Source organism: Pangasianodon hypophthalmus, chromosome 16 (genome assembly GCF_027358585.1).
Source record: "Pangasianodon hypophthalmus isolate fPanHyp1 chromosome 16, fPanHyp1.pri, whole genome shotgun sequence".
NCBI lineage: Eukaryota > Metazoa > Chordata > Actinopteri > Siluriformes > Pangasiidae > Pangasianodon > Pangasianodon hypophthalmus.
Window position 1 is genome coordinate 273,988 of NC_069725.1, and position 13,513 is coordinate 287,500.

At 44.8% G+C, this 13,513-nt stretch overlaps 1 protein-coding gene across 1 annotated transcript in view; it reads right to left on the reverse strand.

Moving 5' to 3' along the window:
- Window positions 1-2,856: 2,856 nt before the first annotated feature.
- The window catches only part of si:ch211-236h17.3 (carbohydrate sulfotransferase 11), a 14,567-nt gene continuing 3,910 nt past the window's right edge, over window positions 2,857-13,513 (reverse strand). The window contains exons 2-3 of the mRNA XM_026911628.3: window positions 5,460-5,542; window positions 2,857-4,114 (exon numbers count right to left, since the gene is read on the reverse strand). Coding sequence (XP_026767429.3) covers window positions 3,269-4,114; window positions 5,460-5,542 — 929 coding nt within the window. The 3' untranslated portion in view covers window positions 2,857-3,268. The remainder of the gene's footprint in view (window positions 4,115-5,459; window positions 5,543-13,513) is intronic.

Sequence of the window (13,513 nt, forward strand, 5' to 3'; positions counted from 1 at the left end):
TACTGAACACACACACACACACTACAACTACGCTACTGAACACACACACACACCCTCCAACTACACTACTGAACACACACACACACACACTACAACTACACTACTGAACACACACACACACACATACTACAACAACACTACTGAACACACACACACACACACACCCTACAACTACACTACTGAACACACACACACACACACACACCCTCCAACTACACTACTGAACACACACACACACACACACTACAACTACACTACTGAACACACACACACACACACACTACAACTACACTACTGAACACACACACACCCTACAACTACACTACTGAACACACACACACACACACACCCTACAACTACACTACTGAACACACACACACACACACCCCCTCCAACTACACTACTGAACACACACACCCTACAACTACACTACTGAAAACACACACACACACACACACACCCTCCAACTACACTACTGAAAACACACACACACACACACACCCTCCAACTACACTACTGAACACACACACACACCCTACAATTACACTACTGAACACACACACCCTCCAACTACACTACTGAACACACACACCCTACAACTGTGCTACTGAAAACACACACACACACACACCCTCCAACTACACTACTGAACACACACACACACACACACACCCTCCAACTACACTACTGAACACACACACACACCCTACAATTACACTACTGAACACACACACCCTCCAACTACACTACTGAACACACACACCCTACAACTGTGCTACTGAACACACCCACCCACACACACACACCCACCCACACCCTACAACTACACTACTGAACACACACACCCTCCAACTTCACTACTGAAAACACACACACACACACCCTCCAACTACACTACTGAACACACACACACACACCCCCTCCAACTACACTACTGAACACACACACCCTACAACTACACTACTGAAAACACACACACACACACACACACCCTCCAACTACACTACTGAAAACACACACACACACACACCCTCCAACTACACTACTGAAAACACACACACACACACACCCTCCAACTACACTACTGAACACACACACACACACACACACCCCCTCCAACTACACTACTGAACACACACACCCTACAACTACACTACTGAAAACACACACACACACACACACACCCTCCAACTACACTACTGAAAACACACACACACACACACCCTCCAACTACACTACTGAACACACACACCCTACAACTACACTACTGAAAACACACACACACACACACACACACCCTCCAACTACACTACTGAAAACACACACACACACACACCCTCCAACTACACTACTGAAAACACACACACACACACACACCCTCCAACTACACTACTGAACACACACACACACACACACACACCCTCCAACTACACTACTGAACACACACACCCTACAACTACACTACTGAAAACACACACACACACACACACACCCTACAACTACACTACTGAACACACACACACACACACACACCCTCCAACTACACTACTGAACACACACACACACACACACACACACACCCTACAACTACACTACTGAACACACACACACACACACACACACCCTACAACTACACTACTGAACACACACACACACACACATACTACAACAACACTACTGAACACACACACACACACCCTACAACAACACTACTGAACACACACACACACACACACTACAACTACGCTACTGAACACACACACACACCCTACAACTACACTACTGAACACACACACCCTCCAACTACACTACTGAACACACACACACACCCTACAATTACACTACTGAACACACACACCCTCCAACTACACTACTGAACACACACACCCTCCAACTACACTACTGAACACACACACCCTACAACTGTGCTACTGAACACACCCACCCACACACACACACCCACACCCTACAACTACACTACTGAACACACACACCCTCCAACTTCACTACTGAAAACACACACACACACACCCTCCAACTACACTACTGAACACACACACACACACCCCCTCCAACTACACTACTGAACACACACACCCTACAACTACACTACTGAAAACACACACACACACACACACACCCTCCAACTACACTACTGAAAACACACACACACACACCCTCCAACTACACTACTGAAAACACACACACACACACACCCTCCAACTACACTACTGAACACACACACACACACACACACACACACACACACACACCCTCCAACTACACTACTGAAAACACACACACACACACACACACACACCCTCCAACTACACTACTGAACACACACACACGTCCCCTGACTACACTACTGAAAGAAATTTAAGAACGTCTCTGTAGGATCTTATCCTATAAACAGACTCTTTACTAACAGTTGGTGGTTTTTGTACTTGGCAACTTTTAATGGAATTTTAATGAAATATCTGAAGTTTGGTAGAAAGATCACACCTGAAGCTCCAACGTTCTTCAAGTCTTCTTCCTATAAATGTCCAGCTTTCCATTTAGTGGAACGGTGTTTCTGCAGCAGCACCTCCTCATCTCCTCAATACTATTCAACATCTCCTACCTAAACCTCCACCCACAACTCCAAGTTCTCAGAGCTTCCTTCCTTGTTAACTGAGCATGTGGTCTGGAAGCGCTAAGTGCCACTCGGAGAACTCTCAGTGGAAAGATGAGGTTTAACCTGCTGAACCCGAGCAGGTCAGAGGTTCTCCTGGTTCAGGAAGTAAAGGATGAAGCTCGGGCTTGTTGAGGGCGCCGATGAGAAAGCAGAACAAACCCAGAAAAGAGGAGGCTCGATTCTGATTGGTCAAGTTTTGTTTTTATGGAAGATTCACAGTTCTGAGTACAAACTTAGATTTCAGTTCAATGTACAAAGTTTACAATAAATACATAAAAACCATAAATATATATTTAAAAATAAAACATGCGCAGGAGTTTAAATGCCGTGAAAATCTCTCACTCTCTCTGTCGGCTAATGAAGAATCCCGCTCCAGTTCGTCAACACTGAGAGAACAAAGGCACGTACTCGGAAGTTCAGCTGGCACTGAATACAGCCAGAGGAATTACTGAGGCATTCGGAGAAGACGTGCAGGAAGCCAGCAGTAATCAGTTCTCCAAGAGTTTCTCCGAGAGCTGCTAGCAGCAGATCCGCAGAACAGCCACAAAGTCTAAAACAGTGGTGTTTAAACTCCACACCACTCATCCCATCTCATCTGAACTTCAAGTAGGTCGGCGTTGAGTAGTTAAAGAGCAGGAAGTCCATACGGTACAGATTGTAGAGCTTCTTCTGGTAAAAGGGGCTGATGTTGTTGAAGAACTTGGCCGCCATGCTCTCAGTGGTCCTCGTGCTCTTAGACGAAGCCGGAAAATCCACTTCTCCTTCTGCCCCAGCTAGCTTTAGCACGTAGCGCGAGTCCTGTGCCAGGCTCTCGTATTTGCCCACCACGTCGTAGTGAATGAGGCAGGGGTGGCAGAGAGCGTGCGCTCGCTCCCAGTGCTCGTTAAACGGCTCCTCGCGCTGAGTCCGCGGGTCCACCAGGTAGTACACGAACTCCTCGAACGAGACGTCGTTGCCCTTCTGCAGCGCCTCAGGCTGAGGGTTAGCACGGTGACGCCGCACGATCTTGGTGCCGTAGCGTTTGTGGAAGGCCGTGTTGTAGCTCCGTGTGAATTTGTTGCGATACGCCGAGACGAGTCTTTCGAAAGGATCTCGCACGAATATGAACTTTAGGTAGTTGCGCAGACGGTGGTTAATCTCGGCTGTGGAATACTCGGAGAGCGAGCGTAGCCGGCCCGGAGCGTGGGCCTCGTTAGCAGGGATGGCGAGTGGATTACGGTAGCGTCCGTCACCCGTCAGCACCATCAGCGTTCGCTTCCAGTTGGTGCAGGCCACCTTGGGTACGTAGCAGTAAAGCAGATTGTGTCGGTCGTCCACCAGCAGGTGGCGCAGGTCCTCAGGGCTCAGGACGCGCCGCTTACGAGTGTGAGAGCGACATGCTTCATCCAGAAACAAGCGACGAGTCTGTAGCGTCGTCCCAACAGCAGAGTGATCCCACTGAGGAGAGAAACACTAACGTTAGTTAACAGTTCCTAATCTGAGTACAGATCTATCCTTATCCTAGTCCAGCTCCTGCGTCTGGTTTATATCGTATAACCGTATCTGTGAAAGTAGGCGGAGTTTTTCTGCAGGTTGGGGGCGGAGAGTTTAGTGATGCACATGATTAGAAAATACAACCTGAAATTTGCTAAATGATTTTCTTTGTGACACAGAATTTGTTTTAACGAAGAAACTAAGACAAGGGTGCCAATATTTTAGTTCTAGTGAAAACAGCGAGAATGTCATGTTGTACCCTGTGTAGAGGTTTTTTCTGATGTAGACGTTTCTGTCAGCAGTGACCTGCGGCGGTTGTAGCTCCGCCCACATGCTGTGCTTGAGAAGTGGAAGATGAAACTGCTGTGGTTTGGATCCTGACTCAGAGATGTTTCCTCTAAACTGGACTCTTTTGCATTAATCTGAGGAGGAACTTCTTTATGACACAGATGTTACAACACAGCCTGTTCTCTGGGTTCTTCTGGAAAATCAGACTCCCATCATCGGACGCATCATGAGTGACGTAACACTCCTCTGGTTCTCGTAACGGCACAGTAAAGATAACGCAACATTATGATTATGTGTGGACTATAAAAAATCCATCCAAACGTTCTGAGAAACTCAGGAGACCTTCTGTGGAGTAACAGCTACAAATCACTTCTATTGATTATTTATTCGTTTTTATCCAGAGGGACTGAGTCCTCTGTGCGGCACATGAACACACCGAGCTGCCACTGAAACCCGATCGCCACCTAAAGCACAACCTCATTTACACAACGTCTACATGATAAAGTGTTTCCATTTTTTATCACTGACACAGCAGGAGGCAACAGGAACAAAACTGTTCATCATCATAAACTGAGTTCAGAGCTGAGCACGTTTTCTTGCACACACACGTCTCATAAATAACTCTGTGTGTGTGTGTGTGTGTGTGTGTGTGTGTGTGTGTGTAAGTAAATGTACACGTGGAGTTTTTCACAAAAAAAACCCCACTGAACTTGAACAGAACCACACGCTGTGAGTTTGTGCGCCAGCTCCTATTTTCTCTGTAGTTTTTCTGGAACTTCACGGAGCTGACGATGTTCTTCAGAGGGGAAACCAGGGATTTTTCTGGAATGTGGGTAGTTTGTGTGTTTGGGGTTTTATTTTCTTAAGATCTATAAGATCTTCCTACGTAACCAGCACCTGAGGACCAACGTCTCGGCAGCAGAATGCTTAAACTTGGTGTTTAATCCAAATACTGAAGTAGCGGTTTGTTAAACACTTAAAGGGTGAAATGATAAAAATCCTGTTATTGTGCTATAATTACCTGATCTCCATCGAACAGAGTCTGCAGGGGGGTTCTCCTCAATTTTCCTGGCAAACCAGTTCTTCCTATAAGGTGCTCTGTTCCTACACACACACAAACACACACACACACACAAAGAAAAAAAAAAAGCTGAGCAATCAGGTAAAGATAGAGAGAAAGTTGTGTCTTAATATTAACGTGACTGAGGACGTATCTGTGAGTCAGCACCATTAATAACCTTCATTCATCTTCAACATTATCTCCAAAATACTCCTTATCACGCCTTACGCTCCACTTCTGAACAGCGAGGTCACGTGTGAATTGCTCCTGAGGCAACCACAATAATCAAAAGATCATTCTCACTGGTCAAAAATCTAATCTAAGCTTTATCCCTGGATTGGAGAGTGACATCATTAACGCAGAAACACGCTGGAACACGGTTCACGCGTGTCGCTGAATCACGGAGTCAATCCGCTGTTTACTGAACGAATCAAATCACTCTTCACTTAAAAGCTCTTTGGAATCAGGTTGAAAAACTTATGAATCGTGAATCAGACTCAGTCCAGAGATTCCCTGATCACTCAGAATGATGACTTCATCTGCTCGATGCTGAAGTAGACTGGACTTATTCATGGAATTCTAGAAATTAAAATAGTAAAAAAACATCAGAAAAGTTTTTATTGTGCTTCTGTTCCACCAATCGAATGCTGGTGTTCCTGCAGCTGTATCGTCACGTTTCCTCACGTTTGGAACGTGTGCTTTGCTGTTTGCGTTGTTGTTCTGTATAAAGCTGGTGTGTGTGGAGTTGTGGAGAACCGTGTTAGAAATCAGGAGAAGTTCCTCTGTATCTGTGTGTGTGTGTACGCTCAGCGATCAGACACAAACTCCTCCTTACACTGAACATGATCTATAGGAACACTGTGTTCTCTCACAGTCAGTCCCCCTCACACACACACACACACACACACACACACACACACACACACACACACACACACACACACACTGAGGCCCCACTCGCTGGTGTAAGTGATTAGTTTTGCACGTGTGCCAACAAAGTCAAAGGGAAGGCTTTTGTGCACTGAGAGACGGAGTGTAAAACTGGGAGAATAAAAGAAATAAAGCAAATAAAAGTGAAGAAAAAGTGAAAATGGCCGTCAGACCCTCAGCGAGTTAGTAAATCTCAAGCACTTTTCCACCTATCAGACTGTGTGTGTGTGTGTACACGTGCGTGTGTACCTGTACGTGAGTGTGTGTGTATACGTGTGTGTGTGTATACATGTGTGTGTACCTGTACGTGTGTGTGTGTGTGTATACGTGTGTGTACCTGTACATGTGTGTGTGTGTGTGTATATACGTGTGTGTGTGTGTATACATGTGTGTGTGTGTGTGTATATGTGTATACATGTGTGTGTACCTGTACGTGTGTGTGTGTGTGCGCGTGTGTGTGTATACACGTGTGTGTACCTGTACGTGTGTGTGCGTGTATATACATGTGTGTGTACCTGTACGTGTGTGTGTGTATATGTGTATACATGTGTGTGTGTGTGTGTGTATATGTGTATACATGTGTGTGTACCTGTACGTGTGTGTGTGTGTGCGTGTGTGTATACATGTGTGTGTACCTGTACGTGTGTGTGCGTGTATATACATGTGTGTGTACCTGTACGTGTGTGTGTGTGTGTGTGTATATGTGTATACATGTGTGTGTGTGTGTGTGTATATGTGTATACATGTGTGTGTACCTGTACGTGTGTGTGTGCGCGTGTGTGTGTATACATGTGTGTGTACCTGTACGTGTGTGTGCGTGTATATACATGTGTGTGTACCTGTACGTGTGTGTGTGTGTATACATGTGTGTGTATACCTGTACGTGTGTGTGTGTGTGTGTGTATACATGTGTGTGTACCTGTACGTGTGTGTGTGTGTGTATACATGTGTGTGTACCTGTACGTGTGTGTGTGTGTATACATGTGTGTGTGTGTGTGTATACATGTGTGTGTACCTGTACGTGTGTGTGCGTGTATATACATGTGTGTGTACCTGTACGTGTGTGTGTGTGTGTGTATACATGTGTGTGTACCTGTACGTGTGTGTGTGTGTGTGTGTGTGTGTGTGTGTGTGTGTGTGTGTAATTTGGAGTTTCGCAGCGCTACACTGAGCAGAAGAGGAAATGGCTTTTGCTCTGGGTTCGTTTCTCAACCACAAAGCGACACAGATGACAAACTTCCGTTTGCATTGCGCGTCTGTGTGAGTTTGTTACAGGACAACTTGTAAAAGATGAGAAGAGAAGATCAAAGCTCTCAGGATACAAAATCAAACAGATTTGATTTGGATTGAAATAAAACACTGATAAAAGTTAACACAATATGAGCACAGTAAATACACACAACAACATAAAAACCCCATTAAGTGAAGCTGCTTTGAAATCAATGCCAACAAAGACAAAGTGAAAGTGCAGTAAAATGCGGGACGAAGCCAGCGCTCGGTCACGCCGAGGCCGCGTCAGGAGAACAACGAGGCCCTTTTTAACGCTCATCAGTATGCAGCGATGGGCTTCCCGAGTCGCCCCAGGCCCGGCGGCACACACAAACACTGCGTGCTGGACTCTCTCACAGGCGCGTGGATGTTTATCCTGGCGGCTCTGAAAGAAATCGGGATTTAAACCTCGCTTTAAAGTCAGATAAAACGTCCTGCGGCACAGGAAGTGCTCGCTTTCTGATCTCCAGCCTCCTGCAGCTTCCATTCAGCTGCTCAGCGTGTGGGATAATCTCATTTCTACTGAACCGCTCAGAAACGATTCGCTAATCGCTCCTCATCCATCAGCTAGCACCGCGATTACTCTCAGTGTTCTTTACTCACTTCCTGTGAGTCCGTGACAATGAAGGGAAAAAGACTCCAGTGATTGGAGGAAAGTTTTGGGAACGTAAACATTCACACAAACAATAAAGGAAGTGAGATGGAGATCAGAGTAGGCCACGCTTCCTGTGAACGTCCACCGTAGTGAAAACACGCACTGATAGCTTTATCAGGAAAGCAGAGCTGAAGTGGACTAGCGCTGAGATTCACTTTACTCTGCATGTGGACTTTACTTTATTACCGTTACACACATTTCACACTGAACTGAATTCCATTATGCGCTTAAAATTACAAAGACGCTCAGGTGAGTGAAGACGTGAGCTAATCAAAAGCGTACGAGCACAAAGTGTAACACTAAACACAACCAATAAAATAACCACAAACACACACACCAACATTACACACGGCTGTAATAAAGTAGTCTGAATGTCTTAAGTGCAGAAAATTTACGATTATGGAGACAGAAACATGAGGTTCATAAACAGTTTCTTGGAAATTGGAGTACAGACTCTAGGAGGAGTGAAAATACAACTCGTTTTTCTTCTTTATCAGTTCACAAAGCTCACAGAGAGCTGGAGGGATGATGTCACTATCACAGGAACTTCTCCTGGAGTTTGGATTCCTGAGAGTGGAAAGATTACGCTGCATTTCAACTGAGCTGCAGATAAACATCTCTGTGATTACTGAAGGCTCTGTGGAACGCTGTGGAACGTGTGAAAGCACACGCTGGAGATTTAAACACCAAACAATGACCCTACGTTCACACTGGAGACAAAGCCACGTGATCATTAAGGTTCTGCGTAGAATTTCAGCAACATTAAAACTGTAAATTAGGTATAAAGCTGTAAAGCAACGAATCCAAATGACTGACTCGAACGATTCCTCGGACCGATCGTACAGCGCACGTGGTGCGACGTTTCTTCAGCTCCCCGCTCACAACTTTAGTTCCTACCTGCAATCAGTTCCCATTAAAGCAGCTGCACTCACCTGGCCATGAGAGACTCATCACCTGCTGCTGTGAACGCAGGGTTCGATATAAAGCATTCATAAGCTCTGTGTAGAGGAGCGACGCTTCCGCAGGTAAGAGTGCAGCTTTAACCTCCGTACATCACGAGTTCATGACCTGCTGATGATCGTTTCAATTTATCTCATTTATATCACTTTAAATAAATAAAAAAACTAATTAATTAAATAAAACACATTGTCCCAAAGCAGCTTCACAAATCTCCCAGATCACTGTAGATCATGCATGTACACAGAAAAGGACAATAATTACACACTATATTCACTTCATCAGTGTGAATAAAGCTACAGGAGACGTTCCCTTGACGAGCGCGCGCTACACCTCCTTTATACTACAGCGGACTTTAACGTGGTTATAATGCTTTATTACACACAATTACAACGATTATAACCTCTTTCTCCTTTAGAGATTCATATTAACTGCAGAAATGATCGGGTCTTAATGTCTGAGCGCGCTGCTGCGTGTGTGTGTGTGTGTAGGCAGAGAGTGAGACAGGTAGAGAGAGTGAGACAGGCAGAGAGAGTGAGACAGGCAGAGAGAGTGAGAGAGGTAGAGAGAGTGAGACAGGTAGAGAGAGTGAGACAGGCAGAGAGTGAGACAGGCAGAGAGAGTGAGAGAGGTAGAGAGAGTGAGACAGGCAGAGAGAGTGAGACAGGCAGAGAGAGTGAGAGAGGTAGAGAGAGTGAGACAGGCAGAGAGAGTGAGACAGGCAGAGAGAGTGAGAGAGGTAGAGAGAGTGAGACAGGCAGAGAGAGTGAGACAGGCAGAGAGAGTGAGAGAGGTAGAGAGAGTGAGACAGGCAGAGAGAGTGAGACAGGTGTGCAGGTGTTTTTATAATCTACACTGTAGTTTTATGAGCTGTACCTCATGTCTACTGCTCATTTTTCTCAATTCAATTCAGTTCAGTTTTATTTGTATAGAGTGTTTAACACTATATATATATATATATATATTTATATATTTACAGAAATATATAAATTCATGATATAAATGTATAAATTTATCCCTAATGAGGAAGCCAGAGGAGACGGTGGTGAGGAAAAACTCCCTGAGATGATATGAGGAAGAAACCTTGAGAGGAACCAGACTCAAAAGGGAACCATCCTCATCTGAGTGTAACGAATAGTGCGATTATAAATCATTCCCTCTATAACTGTGTGCTACATGGACAAATAGTGCAGTTGTGTAACCAGGAAATTCAGCACAGTTTTCATGTGAAGTCTGTTTTGTTATCAAAGTTATCAAATGTTCACTGATGGAGACTCGAGTGCAAAACTGTTCGTGGGAATTTCTCTCCTGAAGCTATCAAAGCAAAACTGTTCATATCAGTTACATTCATATCAATCCATCTTCACGGTTTCTCAGCGGTTCTGTCCTCAGTGAGCTGCTGTAACTTCAGGCTGTGTGTGTGTGTGTGTGTGTCCATCCTCAGCAGCAGCGAGTGGCCTCTGTGTGTATATGCAGTGTGACTTGTTTACAGGGAAGAAGCGCTGCTGTGTTACTGCTGATGCTTGGTTTAGTTTTGTATGAATTTCTACACTGCTCTTGTGTAATTCTTTCTACATGTCTTCCCAAAGTAGACCACGTTATTGTGTTACAGCAGTGCAGTTGTGTTGCTTACTGCAGTGTGAGCAAACGTTAAACCTCATCACTGCGGTCACGTTGGTCAGAACACTTTCACACTTTCACAAAAACCTCTAGTTTATTCTTCACTGTAGCCTCCTCCTGCGTTCAGAGCAACACAACACACAGCAACATTACAGACCGATAAAACTACATTAATCCTTATTACACTAACAAGCATCGCCAGAACCCCTGATTAATTCACTGCGAGATCAACCAGCGTTCATGACTTTTCACTTTCTGCCACGTTTCCAGCCTTCAGTGTTCCGTTACATCCATCATCCATCATCCATCATCCATCATGGGGCAGTCGTGGCCTAATGGTTAGAGAGTCGGACTTGTAACCCGAAGGTGAACCTGAAGGTTGTGAGTTCGAGTCTCAGGTCCAGCAGGGATTGTAGGTGGGGGAGTGAATGACCAGCGTCTCTCCCACCCTCAATACCACCACTGAGGTGAGACCCTTGAGCAAGGCACCGAACCCACAACTGCTCCCCGCAGCAAAAAAAAAAAAGGCTGCCCACTGCTCCGGGTGTGTGTGGGTGTGTGGGTGTGTGTGTGTGTGTGTGCACTTGAATGGGTTAAATGCAGAGCACAAATTCTGAGTATGGGCCACTGCACTTGGCCACAAGTCACTTCACTTCATTATTTTACTTATTTGTTTAAAATGTAACGTGATCATTTTCTCTTTATTTTAATATTTGACTCAGTTTGATGATGCGTCACTGAGTGTGTTATAAAGTGTCTAAACCTGCAGTATTTACAGATACAGAAACTAAAAACACCACTTCACCGTCTTTAATGCCTCCTGTGTCTCAGAGGAAAGGGTACTACGGGTACTACAGGTACTACACTGTACCGTCGCTGGTTGTTCTTTTACGCTGCACTTCTGTACCGTTATGATGTGACCTTTAGAAAAGATTCAGAGTAAACCTTGTCTGCACCTTTCTAGGTAAAAGACACACTAAAGGTACAAAAGGTGTACGCTTGACACTCCAGTGAAAAGGAAACGTACAGTTTAGTACCGTTTTCTCTCGGAGTGTGTGTCTCAGCTTCAGCTCAAATTTCATTCCACAGCCAAACTTTTGAGAAAACTGATATCGGATATCTGAAGTGAAATTAGACTTCCCTACACGCAGCGCCGGAATGTTGGAGATACCTGTGTTTAGTCGAGCAACTGATCAAACACTGTAAAAGAGAGAGGGTTAAGGGTTTAGTGAAGGGTTAAGGGTTTAGTAAGGGTTTAGTAAGGGTTAAGGGTTTAGTGAGGGATTGAGTGTTGAAAATCCTAAATCCTAAATCAGCTTTAACGCACATCTGGCTCTTACGTTTCCAGCTTGCAGTAACTGAGTGAGAGATTTTCCTCTTTAGAGAAACGTTCAGGTTAAAGAAGAGAAAGAAGAGCAGAATTAATGCAGTGGGGTGCAGTGGTGGGGGGTGCAGTGGTGGGGGGTCAGTGGTGGGGGGTCAGTGGTGGGCTTTGGTTAAGGCTCTGGGTTACTGATCAGAAGAGCGGGGTTTGAGCCCCAGCACCTTAAGCAAGGCCTTTAACCCTCTCTGCTCCATGGGGCCGTGTCATGGCCGACTCTTCTTCTGTTACATCAGATGTTCATTCTGAAAGAAACCTGAGTAATCTCGTCCCAGAAACGTACTCATCTCCGGAAGATGTGGCATGAGTGACTCGAGGACTTCAGTCAGTGTGATGTGCTGACTCAGCTTTACGCTCAGTGACTGCACTACATACACACTCAGTTCTCCATCATTCATCAGAGCGCTAACGCTAATTACACAACCATGCAGAAAAGTCAAGCTGGCTTTATATTACCACAGACACGGCGTAAAGAACGTACAGAATCCCACAGCAACAGAAATGTTAAACGACTGCATGAATATTTATCTCTGTTATTTAAACACCTGGAGAAGAAGAATCAGTTTATACAACATGAAGTGTTAACACACACCACTTTTAATTTCAGCTAAATAACACATCGTGCTTGTTGCTAGTCACTTTAACCGGCTATTTCAAATATTTTCTAATGAGAATATATAAAAGTAACCATGTAGTAAACTCAGTGCATGTGTAAGCAATACTATTTTAATCATGATCAGGATTTTGGGCTTCATTAATTAATTAAACATGAGAGTGGTATATCTGATACGAGTTTTTATTTATTCAGGTGCAATAAATAAGGAGCTGTTTAGAATAGAGGCAGATTACAGGCTGGAACGCCGCTGCGCTACATAAACATATAATAAATGATAACGTTGTGGTGATATTCTGATGTAAATATCATCTCAGGGCTGATACACACGTCAGATTTGTATAGAAGATGATCCTCGTCTCGCTTCACCTCGTCTCGTCCCGTGTCTCGTCTCGTCTCTGCAGACCTGACGTGTCTGAACAAGCTCAGTTTAACATGATTACAGCTTCTGACAGGACGAGGACGAGGACGAGGTCTAACCCCCGGGAGAAAGTCACCTTTAATAGCTTGGCTAAGATCAGCACGTGTTCCTGTGTGTGTGCTTCATGACCGCACTGCAGCACAAAACGGCCAAAAAATAAATCATTAAC